This window comes from Abramis brama (genome assembly GCF_963993115.1).
Source record: "Abramis brama genome assembly, chromosome: 22".
Classification (NCBI taxonomy): Eukaryota; Metazoa; Chordata; class Actinopteri; order Cypriniformes; family Leuciscidae; genus Abramis; species Abramis brama.
Window position 1 is genome coordinate 21,557,839 of NC_139984.1, and position 20,001 is coordinate 21,577,839.

The following is a 20,001-nucleotide window of genomic DNA, read 5'->3' on the forward strand; positions in this document are numbered from 1 at the left end:
CGCCTACGAAATTCCTGATCCTGCGGAATAAGCGTGTCTGGGGAGCTTTTCTGCACCTTCACGCCACAACCAGCTGCTTCGTATAACTGATTCAGGTGCCTCACTGCCTGCAGGCAAATTGACTCAGAGGCCAAATCACATTAAAGACAAATTTTAGCTGGACCGTAGAGGAATGGAAGATTGAGGTCCGCCCCAGTTCTATCTACAGCTGATCAAAAGCATCTGATATTGGTGAAATGTACATAGCAAAATAATTATTTGGCCAAACAAACACATTTAAAAATAAATAATACTTTGAACTGATTACAGCATCATCAGCTTTGATCATGGTTGTTGCATTCCAACATGAATGCGATTCCAGATGGAACAACTTGAGCACAGCCAACAAATCTTATGTTTATAAGCAGTGTTGGGGAAGCTACTTTGAAACTGTAGCTTGCCAAAAAAAGCTCATCAGAATTTAGAGAATTTGAAAGTAGTTTGTGCAAATAAATAGTAGCTAATTACATTAAAGTTACACAGTTTATTTTTTATAAATAATAAAAACATAACTATTTAAGAATGTGATTTATCATTTAATCAGAGCCATTTTTGAACAATGAACAAATATTCTCAGTATGTGACAGTAAACTTGAATACATTTATATTAAAAGTACAGTAAAGCCACCATAATTAACATAACTGAGTCAAAAAACATGGTACAGGGACTTGAATCAGTGAATCCTTTTTATGAATCTGACCTAACCGATTCACTAGATAGAATGAATCACACTTTCCAGTTCCAAGCTGAAAGAACATATGAAAGAGAGAACTGCTTAGGATAGAGAACTGTTTAGAAACAATTCACTAGAATGAATCAGAATGTTAAACACTTTATATGAAAGAGAGGACCACTTAGTTGAGCGCATTTGATTATTAGTACACCATTTGTTTTAAGCTCCAATTTACTCATTGAAAATTCTGCTAAATAAATAAATAATAATAGAAATTATGTGTGTGTGTGTGTATACGCATTTCCCGAACATTATATAAATAACTCAATAAAATCCTATGTATTACAACTTGTGTAAGGGGTCTTTTGAATTTGTCAGTATTCCATTAGGCATTAGCCTAAACACTGCAGTGTCCTAGAGAGAGGTCAGCCTGTCCTTCCAGCCACTCCAACATTGCCCCCTACTGGGCATCAGGAGTATTTCGCCGTCGGACACCCGGTCACTCTCACATTGAGCTTTTAACTGTTGTGATTAATAACCTGCTGCAATGCTAAAACTGCCTCAATCTAAAGATTACAGCTCAGTGTCTGAATATATAATAAATGGCCAAATAACAAGAGACAGTAGTTAAGCTCTTAGATGCTGACTCTTTCACAAGCTCATGCATATTTAAAAACATTTAAACATCCCTTGGCTTATACTGAAAAGAAAATAACGTGGCAGAATTGGAAGGCAACAACATGTGATGTGGATTTATTGAGCTGGCATGGGTAGAGTGTTCTTTCCTTCTCAGTGTCACATACTGTGCCAAGAGGCACGCCATCTTTCACACTGGCAACAAGTGCAGGCAAATATGGAATTTAAGAGAGAGAATACATATGACGGACACCTCGAGGATGGATCCCACAACCTTTCCTGTTCAATTCGCTGACCAGCATCCTCATTTACATAACAGAATGCAATCTGGGAAATGTGTGGAACAGACTCTGAGTAAAAGTGCTGAGAGAGTGAAATGAGCTGCTGCATGCTAATCAAAATGATTAGCTATAAGTCACAGTGACACGAGAGAACTCATACAGCATTACACTGTCTAACAGAAGGCAGTCAGGAAAATTCAAATACACAAACAAGCCAGCTATCATAAATAGACTGAGTGGTTTAATATTTAAGGTTATCTGTATGTAATCAGATGCAAATGCATTAATGCATTGTAACATTAATACACCAGATAAACCTAACCTTAACCCATGTAGTTACCCTGAACTTTCAAGTACACGGTACACATACTGTAAAATAAAGTGCAACTGAAATCTTTAATACTTTTATGTGCTTTGAAGATCTTGAAAGTTCAAATCATCATCTTCACTGTTTCCTGTTTGTTTTCCACAGATGAAAATAATAATCATAACACTGGTTTGGAATGACATGAAAATGAGCATGCTTTTAATATTGCTCCTGAAAAAACATTTCACTTTTGTTATAAAAAACTTTATAAAAAGTATCACTTTTTTATTTATATCTGAAATTTAACGTCCATTTTCTTTGTTATATACACTACTGTTCAGAAGTTTTGAGATTGGCAATGTTTTTGAAAGAATTCTCTTCTGCTTACCAAGGCTACATTTATTTGATAAAAAAAAAAAAAAAAGTAAAAAAAAAAATATTGTGAAATATAATTTAAAATAACCATTTTCTGTTTTAATGTATTTTAAAATGTTATTTATTTATGTAATGGCACACTTTACTCCAGTCTTCAGTGTCCCATAATCCTTTAGAAATCATTTTAATTTGCCTATTTGCTGCTCAAGAAACATTTATTATTATTATCAATGTTAGTGAAACATTTGTACTGCTTAACATTTTTGTGATAAACCGTGATATACAAGATACTTTATCCATTTTTCAAAAGCAAAGTGCTTGGTTACTTAATAAAAAAAAAAATGTACATATATACACACATGATTATGGCCTGGAATATGGCCATGATGTGTCTTCCCACATGGTTGTTTAAGAAATGAAAAGCTACACACTCCATCAATTAGGGTTAGAAGTTTGAAGAATTTTTTGGGGGTCAGACAGTAATGCAATAATGCAACACTGTCAATAGAGATGTTTCAGAGGCATAATCTCACCGCATTGAAGTTGTGGAAAAGCCCAACGCTGTGTGGAGGATTCGTCTCCATTTGAAACTGTAGGAAGGGCTTCATATCCAGATGAGGCTGGATGACGGTGGGGGTCCGCAGAAATGTAGGGACACCCCCAGTTCGGTTGATGCTTCCTGCAGAGACAAGAAGAATGAAGTTAAAGAAGCCAAACGCACAAATTCTTACTTTAAACTTTCCAAATGAGCTTAAAATCCTGTCATCAGGTTAAATTTGTAACACCAAGCCTGAATAAAGCTCCTTTTGCTCAAAATATGACTTTCTTGCCATACAGAGGTGAAGCACGGTGGCTCAGAGGTGGCTGTGCTGACACATTTTTTTGTCAGCACAAAACTCATCAGAGAGATGTCAACCTTTGGTTATGAAACAGCCCCCTCTTTTCTCTCTCTCTCTCTCTCTCTCTCTCTCTCTCTCTCTCTCTCTCTCTCTCTCCCAATCCACATCACAGAGTCTCTGTTCCCTGTCAGCCTGTCTCCTCTTATCCTTTACAGCCCGCGCAACCTCTTGCATGAGACCGTGCGAGGACCCTCTCGTCAGAATTAAGCTTTAGTTACTTTAAGCTGCTTAATTTCTGCTGCTGGATTTTCCTCGCCTCAAGTTCCCTGCAGTCTTAAATCTGTTCCCTTCTATCTCTCTCTCTCTCTCGCTGCCTGTCTCCTTCTTAATCTAGGATGTTTTTTTTTGCCCTTCTCCGCTTCTATTTCCAGATTGCTCGTCAAGCCTCTACTCTCTCCCGACTTCTCCGGCTCTTCCGAGCGCCGTTGAGATGGTTTCCTCACGTAGAAAACGTCATTAGTGCTGCTGTGGGCATACATGTCAGGATGAGCGGGGAGACAGAACGAAGGAGAAATGGAGAGAGCACTGGAGAGATATGCTGCCTCAGCCTGGCCACAGCTGTTCCTCCTGCTCTCCTGCTGGAGCCTCAGGCCTGGACGAGCCTTGGCATCGTTAACTCAAATTAGCCATGCAAGACTCCTCACTGGCTGCACAGCACACAGGGAGATAAAGAGCGGGGGAGAGAAAGAGAAGAGCAAGAATAAGGAGGCAGACTGGTTGCAAGATTGCTGGTGAGAGAGAGAGAAAGTGCCAGTGGTCGCTTGTGGGCAATGCTGGTCCCTGATGCAGTGCTCAACAAAAGTCACATGACTCACTCTCTAAATACTCCCTTTTGCTGCAAACGGTTCTCTTCAAAAGTGCCGCAGTGTGCCTTAAAGGGATAGTTCACCTAAAAATGAAAATTCTGTGGTTTACTCATCCTCTGATGTTGTTGTTTGTTCCATGGGACACAAAAAGAAGAAATTTTCTTTAAGTATATGGTTGCCAGGACATACAAGCACAATAAAAGAACCATCAAATTTCAAAAAGTGATCCATACGACTCATGCACTGTATTCCAAGTCTTCTGACGCCATGCAGACTGAAATTTAAGTCATTATTTACTAATATCCTTCACCTTTATCGAACAAACAATCACACTTTTGTTTCAAATTTATGACCAATATATACACCACACACTGAAAAAAATGAAAAATCAATTTTTTTATGGTAAGTGGTTGCACACAATTGATTTTAGCTACATTTAAACAAATGCATTAAGTTGAACTTAATCCATTTTAGTTCAACTTAATGCATTTGTTTAAATGTAGCTAAAATCAATTGTGTGCAACTACTTACCATACATTTTTTTATTATTAAATTCAACTAATCATTTTCAGCTTAAAAGTTTAGGATAAGTTTTTTTTTTTTAATATATATATAAAATGATAAAATATATTAATTCAGCAGGAATGCATTAAATTGATCAAAAGTGACAGTAAAGACATTTATAATGTCACAAAAGATTTAAAATAAATACTGTTCTTTTGAAATTTCAGTAATAATATTATTATATATTTATAAAATAATCCTGAAAAAAATATTAAGCAACACAACTGTTTTCAACATTGATGATAATAAGAAGAAATGTTTCTTTAGCATCAAATCAGCATATTAGAATTATTTCTGAAGGATCATGTGAAACTGAAGACTTAAAATTCAGCTTTACCATCACAGGAATAAATTACATTTTTAAAATATATTAAAATAGAAAAAAGTTATTAGAATTTTTAATAATATTTCACAGTATTTGTATTTTACTGTATTTTTTTGATCAAATAAATAAATAAATAAATAAATGTGATGTAAGCTTCAATAAAAAATATATATATATTTTATCAATTTTGGAGTTCATGAAGTGCAGTATATAACAACATAACTTTCATTTTTAAGTGAACTACCTGTTCGTCTGAACGTCCAATTCCCCCTTCACCCACATAGACAGAAGACTAAGCTCTAATGTAAACCGCCACTCTCGCTGCTGTTTGTTTGTCACTGCAATACAGTGCTGACATAATTCAGGACATGTGTGACTGATCCAACGAGAGAACTCTCAAACCCATTTAGAACGTTCACATGCCAGCTGAGAAACGACACAGATTTGTTGACAACCGAGAGAGAAACACAGAGGGGATCAGAACACGAGTGCACTCGAAGTGTGTGGGGGGACAGTTGTCCTTGCAGCAGAGTCAAAGTGTGTGTCAAAACAACACGGCCAGCATGCATAAATCAGGTCCAGTCTGCTTCCTGCCCCTAGTGTATAATTACCTCATTAAATTAAAGAACACTTTCAGGGCCCAGCTCACACTGTAAATCACTGTGACAGGGTAAGTGCATGCGAGTGTGTGTGTGTGTGTCATGCGTTTATGTAGGATAGAAAGGAAAATAAGATTTCATACTTACTGTTCAGATAACATATGGCGCTAGAACACATCTTAAACCTGCACAATGACAACTAAGACCACTGGATTCAAACAAGCACGTTGTTTGGAGACTGCAACACTACCATATCCTCTGCTGACAGACAAAGTGTCGTGATGATAATACCAGCGGTCTTAACAGCCTCATCAAACCCATGTGGCGCATGAAGAGATGTTGTTCTGCCACTGTATCTGAGTCTGATTTTCCTAACAAGCTGCGGGAACCTGATCGGGCTGGAGCAGGGGGGGTTTGGTTGTCGTTTAAAGCCAGTGACATGCTAGGAATCCTTCAACACACGCCGGGTCCATAATCACCCCGTTTAAAGATCCTGCGGCAAGGGGGCAGCCAGGGACCGAAGGACGAACGCGCACAGGGATAAGGGAGCTGGTGTGAAAGGAATCTTTGGGAAGAGGATTTGGGAGAGAATGATCCACAGGGCTGTGTGTGGATATGGGAGAAGTGGGGTAGAAAGAGTGGGGGAGGAGGGGTTTATAAATAGAGAGAAGGGCACAGGAAGATCAAAGGCGAGTGGAAGCGATTCAACAAACTCGAATAATTCTGAGCCTGTTTGGGCCTGATAAATGGAATCTCAGGCGTGCCTGTCGCTCTCTAATACTGAAGCTTGGCAATCCTATTTCTTACCCCATGCGTTTGCCATTTTCAGAGGGCTGGAGTAATTGTGAGGAGCGCGGGGGGAGATAAGGATGAAATGGTTTGGAGATAAGGAATAATCACGATGAGGTCAAGGCTTACAGACACGGAAGGAAAGGAGGATAGATTTCTGCGATGGTTGAAAAATAAAAGGATGTTAACGTTAAAACACGCTTAAAAGGCTCTTGGCTCATTAGCTGGCTGGTCACCTTCAAACTGCGAGGTCAGTAGTTTAATTGGTGGAAATCGGTGACTTGGTTTCTTCAGGTGCGGAGAGGAACCCACAGCGTTTCTGGCCTCAGGCTGCTCCCTTGGGCAACATTATTGCACATTTGAATACAGTACGCAGAGAGTACAAACTGCTTTCTTTATATTTTTGACACCCAAGAAGCAATATCATTTTGCACCCTTTCTAGCATGATGGGAAGCAAGTAAAAAATAAATAACATGGATTATGTTTTATTTTATACATTTTACATTCAACTGTATTAAGACATTTCCCCTGTTTGTTGAAAATATATATAATTATCATTATTTTTATAAACATGCCAATCTTGTCAAATAGGCATTATCATTAACATAATAATAATAATTTTAATTTAATTTGGTAAAAAAGCATATTGACAATAATAATAATAATTATTTTTATTATTATTATAAATAAGACAAACTGGTCAAAGAATTGCAAATTTAACCAAGATAAAACAACTAGTTTTCCATCCAAACGTGAAGCAAATCTTTTTAAAGTTTGCAACGAAAAAAACAAATGTGAATTAGGTTTCCATCAAGTATTTTGAGCAGATGACGGTAGTAATAGTAACCTAACCAACAGTAAATAAAACATTATCAGCGGGAACAGATGATTAGTCATGTGGGTTTAATGTTCTCTACGTCAGAATTTATTTGGGAAATGCGCTTCCATCTCCCATTATTCACATTAACTCTTTTTCACACAAGTCCAAAACTACCTCAAGCAAGCGTAAAAAACTTTTTTGCGAATTACGGGACTTTTTTTAATTTGCCGTTTCCATTGCTCGTTTCTGCTGCGATACTTCAAAATGCATAAAAACAGGGTGATGGAAATAGACCGTTCCCTTCTGTACATCCAGGTAAAACAAGTGGAACATGAATGAAGGAGGGATGCAATGAATGCAACAGCAAGAAATGAGAGAAAGGGTAAAAGAAAGGCATGAAAGGATGGCTGGCTTTGGATGAACACAGATGTCCCCCTGGCAAGCAGCAGTGGTCCTGAACAAATTGGAGTGAGTGAGTGAGTGAGTGAGTGAGTGAGTGAGAAAGAGAAAGAGAAAGAGAAAGAGAAAGAGAAAGAGAAAGAGAAAGAGTAAGCAAGCAAAGGGAGGAGTGAAAGCCATGGTCCCTACGAGCCCCTCATTAAGCACCTGTCGTGCAGATGATCCAGAGAAGAGTGAGATTGGAGCAAATGCAGATTAATGAGATGAGAGATACAGATAGATGTTTAGTCCCCTCTGAATCCACTGCTCTCTGTCTCTCTCTCTCTCTCAACAACCGTATACTTTAATCATGGCCATCCTGATGAGCTTTAAATTAGCGCCATTCAGTGCTGACTAGAAACTAACTAAAAGTAGACCTCAGGTTTCACACCCATCACATGATCTTGAAGGCAAAAAAAATCCATAAAGTGACCATTGTATGTAAACTTCCCTAATAGAACAAAATCATGAATAACATCCCCTTCAAGGGCACAAAAACAGCATTTGGAATTTGTCCATTATTCAAATGCAATTCCATTTGTTTCCACTGGTGGCACAGAAATTGCACCACAAAAAAAAAAAAAAAAATGAAACAGTTGACATATTTATTATTATGTGTAGACATCGTAAAAAGTCACAGGTTATAAAAAGTGAATCTCATATTCCAGAACTGAAGGTGCTGTGTAATTATTGCTTGTATTACAGCAGACAGGTGCCATCTCCTTCAACCATCAAAGCTGTAAGTAGGAACAGTTGGAGTATATTAGAGGAGGTACTCAGCATGGGACAAAAACTGTTCTGTACGTCTTCATTGTTTTTGCTTTTGAAACTCAGGCGTTTTAATTAAAGCATGCTGCGACCGAACGGCACAGTGTGTTTGAAATTCATGATTATGTGTCTCAACAGCTTTTTATACACAGTTTTGTGTTACATTTGCATTTGTTTATACCACATTTGCAGAGAATAAAGTAGGCTAGGTAAGGGCAGGGAATTTTGTTAATATTGCCAGTAGGGATGTCCCGATCAGGTTTTTTTGCCCTCGAGTCCGAGTCCGAGTCATTTGATTTTAAGTATCTGCCGATACCGAGTCCCGATCCGATACTTCTATAATGCAAAAAAAAAAAAAAAAGAATAAAGAAGAGCGAAAAAAACAGATCCAGGATGTTCCTTATTTTTTATTTAATTCACCTTATTTTAACATTCAACAACTCTGTTAACAAACAGAGCACTTCTGTGAGGTAGCTTGAACAATCAAGTAATAAATAAATTCTTCACTTTTGGACTTTAGTGCAACAGTAAATATTAAAAAAAGTCTAATATATAAACAAATAGCACCTCAACTTAAAATATCCGGTAGGCATGTAAACAAATAAAAAATAAAAGTGCCACAGTGTTTGCAAAGCCAGTAATGTGCTTTTAGGAACTGCACTCCTAACTCTTACGCCGGTTTCACACTGCACTGTTAGCAGAGCGTGCAGCGCGTATTTTTTTCGCCGCCCATGTTAACAGATTAAACCAGGCTTTAGAGCATTCACACCGCACGCAGAGGTGGCGCGGCAGTGCGTAGCAGAGCAGAGCAGAAGTGCCGCGATCGTTTCGGCGCCGAGTCTATTTTTGCTGCGCCGCTTTTGCTGAATTAAAGTGACAATACATTGATCATGGCCAAAATACACCGCAGTTTTATCCAAAAAGTGCATTGATGATATCTATTGTGTTTTAAACAGTCAATCAAATGACCAACAGCAATTTAAAAAGAAAACAAATGTCCAAAAACAAACTTGTTGCCATAACAATAAAAACAAAGATGAACCAAAAGTTATATAAATGAAATTATTAATAAAATAAGCTTCTTGACAAGTCTTTTCTCTTAAATGTATTTGAAAACGAAAAAAAGCAATGCCAACTTATCCATTATAGACTCTGTCTGTACACAACCCACGGTTCAGCCGCGCGTGACAAACGCTGCCAGTATGAAAGCAAAACGCGCGTGTCCTGCTCCTGCTCACCATACGCACTGCTCCTGCGCTGCTTATGCTCTAATAACGCGTGCAGTGTGAAACCGGCGTAACTCTGTGTCACCGCATAATAGAGGTGTTAAAAAATAATGAGAATATAAATACATATATATCCGAGTCCTGATCGGGAGGTAACGTCCGATTCCGATCGAGTCTGAAAACACGCGATCGGGCCCGATTTCCGATCACGTGATCGGATCGGGACATCCCTAATTGCCAGTGACAGTTTTGTCGTGCACTGCTGACGTCTGTGAATTTTCGTGCCGAGGAGAGATTTAATTAGCTGAAATCTAAGAAGACCAGACTGGTGATAAGGTCAAGGTTTGTCTTCAACTGTCTACAGTTGTAAATTACAAGGAAAACAAATCAGTTCTCCAACAAAAATTCATCAGAACTGATCAGAAAAAATCACAAACTCTCTTCGGAAAATTAATTTCTTTCTTTTCATTCATCTGTATTCTGACAGACCACGTCCAGTCTGGGACCTGGGCCTATGTCCGCCCTGTCCTCAGCTGTGACCAAGGCAGCAGAAATGGCTCATTCATTTAACCAATTTAGGTCCAATTACTGTGACGGCAGCATAGCGCTGCTCGCTATTCCAGTCCTGTCTCAGAACGGCAGGGAAAGACAGCCTGCCCCTCATCTAACCACCAACGCAATCCACCATGAAAACCAACCTCAGAATAAAAGACACAAACACAATCTTATAAAGCTAAATCAATGTAACACTGACAGCTTACTGCACTGAAAACAAAATTAGAGTAGGAATTTTGCAAGTAAATTTCCCAAATAGAAGAAATAAGTAACATTGAATTAAACGTGAAATTTTGAAGTAGTATGAAAGGGTAAAACATGCGCCAATCTTTGTTTTATTTACAACTTCGAAAGATCATTTCTTACAGTGTGCTTTTAAAGAAGTAGTAACAGCAATACGGTAAAAGATGCACAATATGCATCTGCTAAGTGGTACGATGCTTCAAACTGCTGTCATCTTGCTTTCGGAGGCGGATGCCTAGTGTTTGGGAACCAGGCTAGACTTTGGCTAGAATGACCAAACCAACATTTGAGATGCTGTGCAATTAAATTGGTCCGCTGGTTAGTCCAGTTATTCAATCACATCTTCTTGAGGTAAAGTCACGTTTTCAAAGTCAGGGATTTATTCTGTAAATGTGTTTTCATCTTAGTTTGTGCGCATATATTCTTATCGGATAAAAATATTATTCACCTCAATTGAGCGCACAAGTTTTTTATGTGCATTTTTAGAATGTATGCACATCTTAGCTTTTCCATCCAGCGTTATTTATGCAATATCCCAACATTCACATACAAATAGGTGGATGGAATCAGCATGTGACAAATTAAAAAGCATTCTGCCAGTCGCTTGGTTTCTATAGTCTGTATTGACTATTTCAACAAAAGTTGCTTATTCAGTCAGATTTTAAAGCTGGAACTGTTCAGTTTTGAAACATTTTGTATGCCCTTAATCCAGTGAGCGTCTGGGTTACCAGCCGCCTCTCTAACCCACTGGTTCGATTTCTTCGCTCAGACTGAGCACATGAAAGTGGCTCGAGGTCTGTGGAGAGAGCTACTCATTAAGATTCTCATTTAATTAGAATGAACACACTTCTCGACACTTCTGCACTTCGCCTGGCTTCCTACAGCCTAGGCTCTGTAGTATTGCGTCAATAAATATGGAGAAGAAACATATCCATAAAGCAGACTACTGCAGTTTTAGAGACCTGCAGTATGTCTGAAGTATAAGAAATGAATGGGAGCCAATGATATTGTGATGTCTGGAATGGAATATATTGAGTAGAATATAGTATACTGCCCACTATTTGCTTAAAATAGCATGTGGAACATAATGCAGTGTAAAATGCTAAATGGTTTATTTGTACAGTCCAGTGCATAAAGCTTAAGCAAAGGAATGAGACAAGACTGCACAAGATCATTGGCTGTGTTCAGAGTGGAATGCTAGTGTACTGTTTATTGCATACTGTGAAGTACAGTATATACTGTATTTTGCCTACTATTTGTTAAAAATAGCACACAAAACTGTATATACAATTTTATATAAAATTGCTGTATCTAAAATTGCTTAAAAGGTTAGTTCACCTAAAAATGAAAATTATCCCATAATTTACTCACCCTCAAGCCAGTATTTAACTTTATTTAACTTCTTTCAGCCGAACACAATCGGAGTTATATTAAAAAATATCCTTTTTGCAAATGTATATTAATGCAAATTGAAGTTGATTAAGTTTATATACGGATACATTGTTCAAAAATGTGGGGTCGTTAGATTTAGTTTTTTAATATTTTTGAAATAAGTCTCTTATGCTCACCAAGGCTGCATTTATTTGATCAAAAACACAGTAAAAACAGTATTATGTGATATATTCTTACAATTTAAAATAATGGTTTTCTCTTTTAATATTGAGTTCCTGTGATGGCAAAGCTGAATTTTCAGCATCATTACTCCACTCTTCAGTGTCACATGATCCTTCAGAAATCATACTAATATGCTGATTTGGTGCTAAATAATCATTCCTTATTATTATCAATGTTAAAAACAGTTGTGCTGCTTAATAAAAAAGAAAATCTTACTGACCTCAAACCTTTGAACGGCAAAATTCACATATACTGTGCACAACATACAGTACATCCTGCATACCACAGAAATATGAGCAGAACATAGCCTACTGTCTCAGCCCTTTAAATGACCCATGTTAAAAGCAGAGCTGATTCAAGCAGAACATATCTGCTGTCACCAGAATCGCCAGGCTGCGTCACAAGCTATATTTGGCCACAAGGAGGTGCTGCTGTGACCTTGCTTGCTGACCCTTCCGCAGATATCAAACAGGATATAAATCCCTTTTATCCTTATTTCACAGCTCTTAATCAATTATTCCCCCCTTCTCTATCTTTAGGCCCTGCAGTATCAACCCCTCCCCAAGAGCTTCTGATGTTGAGTAGAAGTTTAGCAGCGAGATAAAAACTTCTTCCCAACTGCATCCCTAACTGCATGCGCTCAGCACTTTGAAGCCTTGGATCCTGACCATCATGCCTTGCTCTATGAGCCATCATGTCTGCGGTACGTGTGTGTGCGTGCTTACAGGCGAACAAAGAGATGATTGACTGCGATAAGCCTCCAAGACGCTACAACGGGAGGCTGGTATGAGCCACAGCATGTCTGACATTAATCCCACACATCATACCTACTCAAACATACATAAACACACATTCACGGCAGCGCACTTCCACTACACGGTGCTCTGTCTTGACTGAACACTAAGAGAGATAGAGGAAAGGTTAAGGGAGAAAAGTGTGAAGCAGCTGAAAGAGAGACAGTAAAAGAGAAGAAAACAGAGAAAGAATGTGACTACTGTCAGACCTATGATTTAAAATGTCACCACAAATTATACGCCTGTGGGAGCTGCACCATCATAATGGCCCAAATGATATTTACAGGTGCTATAATTTCAGTATTTTACGTTGATTTACTCTAACCTGAATTATATATTGGGTTACAGTTTGTGCACATATTTAGGAGGTCACTATATCGGTTCAAATCCAGCCACAGACTCTAAATTAGATTAAATCAAAGCGGGTGTTAAATGAGCTTGTGTTGAACAGGGAGCCATCTGATTCAAGCACTTCTGTAAATGGACACCGACAAACTAGAGGTGCAAACCAAGCAGTGTGTCCCCTCTTACCTCTCAAAACGAAGTTTGCATGTACGGACATCACGGAAAAACACTATCCGTATCTCAGTATTAACGAAGGTTCTTCAAAAACTATTACTTGTCCTATTTTTTTGTAGCTTCAAAAGCTAGTTTTATCAGTTTAAAAAACTGGAACAGTAGCTTGACTAATGGTCTACAAACTACATGCTACCAATAAAGAGTAGCTATACTTTTAGGCTAGTATCTTGTATACAGTATCAGATCATTCATTCAGTTCTGGTGACAAGCTGCAACTATTAAAAATAGAAACATACTAATTTATATAATCGTATACTACCATTTAAAAGTCACTGTTAAAAAGTTTAAAGCATTAAATGCATTAGATTGATCAATAAATGCTTTTTATTCATCAAAAAATACTGAAAAAGTTTCAGTTTCCACAAAAAAATATTACGCAGCACTGTTTTTAAAATTTATAATAATTAGAAATGTTTATTGAGCCCCAAATCTGCATATTAGAATGATTTCTGAAGGATCATGACACTGAAGACTGGAGTAATGATGCTGAAAATTCAGCTTTGCCATCGCAGGGATAAATTACATTTTAAAATATATTAAAATAGAAAATAGTTTGTTTAAATTGTAATAATCTTTCACAACATTACTGTTCTTACTGTATTTTTGATCATATAAATGCAGCCTTATGAGCAAAAGAGACTTCTTTCAAAACAGTTTAACTAAATATTTATACCAAAAAAGAAGACCTGCAGAACTGCAGTGACTCAAATGAATCAATTGTTGTTGTTTTTAAATACTGTAGGTTATAGTTTTACATGAACTAATTTGCTAAGCTTCACAACACTACATGAATATTATGAAGAAGAGAAAGACATTCTAGGAAAGCGTGCTCGATTATTGCCTCATAAATCAAGACAAATCTGTGTGCGCAAAACAATGTGACAAAACAGAGATTACATCACACTGCTGCTATTCGAAAAAAGGAGCTTGTATGAAGAATCTGAGCTACTGTTAAAATGTAGTTATGTTATTAACATCACTATTTTTGTTCTTTAACACTGCTGTCTCATACAGTAACTATCATGTAATTTTCTTCAGTACTCACACAAACAAACAAACAGATACAGCCACACACATAGTCTATTTTCAGTCAGGAAGGTTTCCAATGGCTAAATAAGGGTGAAGTAATGACAGACAACACGTGTGTAATGACACCCCAGTGAGATCATAGACGGCTAAAGACGAAAAGCCCCAGAATGGACCGTGCTTTGATCTTATAAGCAGGTGAATCAAGGCTGCGAGGCTTTAATTACCCGTCTGTCTCTCATGGAAAAGTGCTGAGTCTGTCTGCAGAGTTACAAGCCAGATGCAGCCATGCTGAAAGTAACTTTGCTCTGCTCTGAAACTGATTAAAGTTGCAGAGAAGTTCACAGGTACTTTCTGTCTTCATCTCCCCCTGTCTGCGGCCCCGGTGTTATACCTCCCCCTCACGGCACAGGGCTCCGCGCACGTGTTCCAGTCTCAGAAGCAGATTCACACCTTAATCCTTTGATAAATCTGGTCTTGGCTCCACTGTGGGGCCCAAGGGTGGTTCCTCCCTAAAGCAGGAATCACTGAGAGGCAGGATGGCTTGTTGGAGATGGGCTCTATACACTCAAGACACGTTCCTCATCAAGTCCAGACAGGAACCGCTCGAAGCTAGCTAGAATACTGGCCATCAACCATCTTCAAGCAAAATTAAGGTTGCTCAGAAGAAAAAGTGAAAAAAATAAAACATAATTATTTGCAAATGGCACATTTGCTTATTATTTAAAAAAAATAGAAAAACTATGAACAAAATTTTGCAATGTATTAAAAAATAATAAGTATAAATGTATCATTTTATAATTAATATAAGAATAACATTAGTACAATAAATTAACAGCTCTAAATAAACAGCAAACTTTTGAATTGAATTTTCATAAAAAAAAAAATTAAAAAAAATCAAGATTACTTTAATCTTTTTTTAAAAATATTCTAAAATTATAATAAATATAAAAGTTTCAGCATTACACAGAAATTACAAAAACCTAACACTTATTTTTTATTATTTTTTCACTTATTTTTAGCGCAAAAGGATGAAGGTTGCTGGCCAGCCGTGGTTAAATGATGTCACCCGCACTCTCAGACAAGAGTGCCGAAAAGCGGAGCGAAAGTGGAAAAAAGATAGGCTACAGATTTCATTTGACATTTTAAAATCAAGTCTGTTCAGCTATCAAACGGCAGTAAAGAAGGCAAAATCTAATTTCTTTTCTCAATTAATTTCTGACAACACGAAGCGACCAAAAGTCCTGTTTGACACGATTGACTCTCTTCTAAACCCGACTACGAATATTTTATCTGAGGTCTCTTCAGAGCTTTATGAAGATTTTTTTTTAATATTTCACTCAAAAACTTAATGATATTAGAAGCTCCATTGTTTCTTCTGAACCATGTCACTTGCAACTGCCTTGTCCTATGAGTTGTCTGTCTAACTTTCAACCTGTCTCTCCAACTCAGTTAGCTGATGTAATCTCTACTATGAAGTGTTCTGGTTCTAAGTTAGATATTATCCCGGCTCATCTTTTTAAGGATGTTTTTTCTACTATTAGTCCTATGGTAACCGCTATCATAAACAGCCCTTTAGCCAAAGGTGTTGTTCCAGCTAGTTTTAAACATGCAATTGTGCAACCTATGTTGAAAAAACCTCAACTTGATCCAGAAATGTGCAGTAACTATCGACCAATCTCTAAACTGCCTTTAATCTCTAAGCTTTTAGAGAAAGTAGTTTTCTCACAGCTCCAGTCTTATTTGGATTCTTTTAATATTTTAGATGTTCCAATCTGGTTTTAGATCATTACATAGCACTGAGTCAGCCCTGTTGAGGGTTACAAATGATATTTTGCTTGCTCTGGATTCAGGCTCTTGTGTTGTGCTGGTTTTGTTGGACCTGAGCACTGCATTTGATACCATTGACCACAGTATTCTTCTTGACAGCTGGAATGTATGGTAGGTGTCAAGGGCACTGTATTACAATAGTTTGCTTTTTCTTTAAATTTAGGAAATTGTTCCTCATCATCTGCGCCTGTTTTGTTTGGTGTGCCCCAGGGATCCATTTTGGGACCTTTATTGTTTTCCCTTTATATGCTCCCCTTGGCCCTCATTTTTCATAAATACAATCACTGTTTCATATCACTGTTATGCAGATGATTCTCAGCTTTACCTTCCAGTAAGGCTTGACACCACTGCTTCATTTGATGTGTTATTGGAATGTGTAGATGATATCAAGAGGTGGGTGACAAATAATTTTCTGCAGTTAAATGAGGATAAAACAGAGGTTTTAATTCTGGGTTGTCCTGCAAATTCCTCTCCTGCTCCGGAATCCCAGTTAGGTCCTCTTTCAACAAATGTGCGCAAACAAATCAAAAACCTTGGAGTGATCTTTGACTCTTCACTATTTTTTGATAAACAAATTAGTGCTATTATTAGAGGAAGCTTTTTCCATCTAAGAACTATTGCAAAGTTGAAGAACCTTCTTTCAAGCAAAGATTTAGAAGTTGCGATTCATGCATTTGTAACATCACGATTAGATTATTGCAACTCTCTTTATTCTGGTCTCCCTCAATCTTCACCATCTCGATTGCAAGTTGTTCAGAATGCAGCTGCAAGACTTTTGACTGGGTCTAAAAAGAGGGATCATATTTTCCATGTTTTAGCATCCCTTCACTGATTTCCCATTAAATTCAGAGCTGATTTTAAGATCCTTATGTTTGTATATAAGGCGTTGTCTGGCCATGCACCAAGGTACATTAGTGATCTTATTGTGCAATATTGTCCTGCTAGGGCACTTAGATCTTCCAATCACTTCCTCTTAAATGTGTCTCGGTGTCGCTACAAATCAAAGGGTGATCGGGCCTTTTCTGTGGCTGGGCCCAAGCTTTGGAATGGTCTCCCTTATCATCTGAGGTCTGCTCCTTCATTGGACATTTTTAAATCTACTCTTAAAACGCATTTTTATTCTTTAGCTTTTGGAAACCTGTAATTGTTGTTGTTGTGTTTTTTTTGTTTTTTTTTGCTTTTTGATCGTATAGACCTGCTTTGTACTATGTACAACACTTTGGATCAATCTATATTATGTTTAATTGTGCTTTATAAATAAATGTTGTTGTTGTATTTTTGTTTTTTTTACTAAAAAGGAACTTATGAGACTACTTGCTTAAATATTTAATAATATTCAAAATATTAAGAAAATATATTTAAACATTTTAAATATAAAACATTTATAATACATTTAAAAATATTCAAAATTAACAATAATGACAGTTCTAATTTTAACATTAGCCTAACACAGTAAATACATATGACTCATGATAATTCATTCACCAAATGCATTCATAGTGGCTATTGTGGCGTATTATTACGCACTACTGTGGGTAACTCATCTGGTCTGTTAAGAGATGTTTTCATCACAGGAATGATTGCTTAGCTTAACAGAGAAAAACAAATAGATGTATTGAGGTCAGCGCTTACAAACGCTTATTACTACATGAGAACGAACAGCCAAACAGACAGAAGCACCGAGAGACCAGCCAAACAAGATCCACTCATAAGAGAAGATCACACACATGCTGCTGCATAACACTAAAATATGCATGTGTGTGAGAGTGGGACAAATAATGCACTCAAATGCATTTCTGTTATTACATCAGGCACAAAATGTGAAATCGCTGTGGAACTGAAAGATATCCTATAAGGACATCGCTGATTCACTTTACATAAGCATTCATTAATCTCTCACCCCATTACTCTACATCTCCACCTTTTATCCCCCCTTTATTCTTCCTCGAGTTTCTATAATTTTCTTCTTATAGTTATAAATTGCCCATATTTGGCTGAGGGCCAGCTTGACTGGTAAGATGATCCATTCTTATCCATCTGTAATCAATGAGAATGTTCCTGGCCGTAGGGCAAAGCGGAGGCTTTGATGGATGGTAAGATGGCGTGAAGTGCTCAGGGTGATTGTGAAAAGGGGATGTATCAGTCTCAAGCGTCTTTGCCCTGACCCTCTGAATAATGCGGTTCTCTTTAAACTGGCCCTGTGCCCTGAAAGTGCAATAGCCGTCTCACTTGTATCCCCCACTACAAAAGCACTGTGGAACGTGGCCACTCCCTTGTTTTATTCCCTTTCTTCACCTGCTTGAACTTCCCCTGCAGCAGTTTCCCATCTATCCTCTCTCAATACATCTATACCCTTCCTCAACCCCCCCTCCCCTATTAAAACTCTGCGGTGCACGCCCAGGTAAAACAATGGCCGTCTTGTCTATCTTACCCGCGTTCTCAAAGACTCCTGCCCTCAGGTATGAAATTCTATCACTCAGCACAAATGGCTGGATTAGGCCAAATTCATCTACGGGGGAGTGGAGAAAGAGGGCTTGGAGATTCCTGCACAGATAACTGGGAGGAACGTGGGTAAGATGATCCACCGCTGGCCATTTTATTAGTAGTTCCTGGAGGCCTCCACATAAGCCACTGTTTCTTTAAAAAGAAAAACTGCAGAATGGGTCTCGGTAAGTCACAGGACATGAATAATGGAGGAGGGTTTGCACAGCAAAGGAAGGTTCATATCAGTGGAGTGGTTTTGTGTTTTAGTGGCATGATAAACGAGTGTATCTTCTGCTCCATCCATGTACCATTAACGCCAACAGTCCAATCTCTTTAAGTGCTCTTAGCTCTTTGAACGTGACGTTATTGGTGTGTGTTCACAGGAGTCTGACTGTCCTGACTGCTAGGTGGTTGTTTAATGTTCCAAGTCAAAGAGATCCTTCATTTCATTTCAATCACACACTTAGCAAATGTTCATCACTGAGAAAAATCCTTTCAGCATCATTACTCCAGTCTTCAGTGCTACATGATCCTTCAGAAATCATTCTAATATGCTGCTTTGGTTCTGAAGAAACATTATTTTCAATGTCGAAAACAGTTGTGCTGCTTAATATTTTTGCAGAAACAGTGATAAATTTTTTTTTTTAAAGAATCTTTGATGAATAGAAGGTTCAAAAGAATAGCGTTGATTTGAAATAGAAATCTTTTGTTACATTTTATATGTCTTTACTGTCATCTTTGATCAATTTAATGCATCCTTGCATAATATTAGTTCAGTATAAATGAACTAATATTATGTCTCCCCCCCCCCCAACAATAGCTTTCTGTAAAAAACAGACCAAGTTATTTGCAAAAAAACTCACAAGAGTTCATGAGAAAACTAGTGATATCCGATTCGTACAAAACGTTTTTTCAAACATGTATTGTTTGATCTGGTTCACAAAACCGACCTAAATGATTCTATGTTGAGTTCAACTCACAACTGAAGCATTTAATTTCTCGCTAAAGGGGAAGATTATTCAGCATATGGACTCTTTTTATGATATTTTTTATGGTTCTTTTGGGTAATTTTTGAAGCTTGAATGCTCAAAAAGAGTGACCAGGTCCTTTATATTCTTCAGAATTTCTCCTTCTGTGATCCGCTGAAAAAATAAAGTCATACAGGTTGTAACAACATGAAGGCGAATAAATGTTTTCATCTTTTGGCAAACTAATCCTTTAAAACTGAGAGAAGCACACACTGAGAAATAGAGAGGAGAGAGGAGAGAGTGAAAGCGAGCATAAGAAAAAAAACAAGCAGGGAACTGGGTTAGTCTGAAAACATATTCT

The 20,001-nt window shown here is 37.7% G+C and overlaps 1 protein-coding gene across 2 annotated transcripts in view; it reads right to left on the reverse strand.

The window, feature by feature from the left end:
• Window positions 1-20,001, reverse strand: part of znf385a (zinc finger protein 385A) — an 87,126-nt gene that overhangs the window by 29,829 nt on the left and 37,296 nt on the right. For both annotated transcript variants that reach the window (XM_084099592.1, XM_084099593.1), the window contains exon 2: window positions 2,846-2,991. In XM_084099592.1, the coding sequence (XP_083955718.1) occupies window positions 2,846-2,991 (146 nt within the window). The remainder of the gene's footprint in view (window positions 1-2,845; window positions 2,992-20,001) is intronic.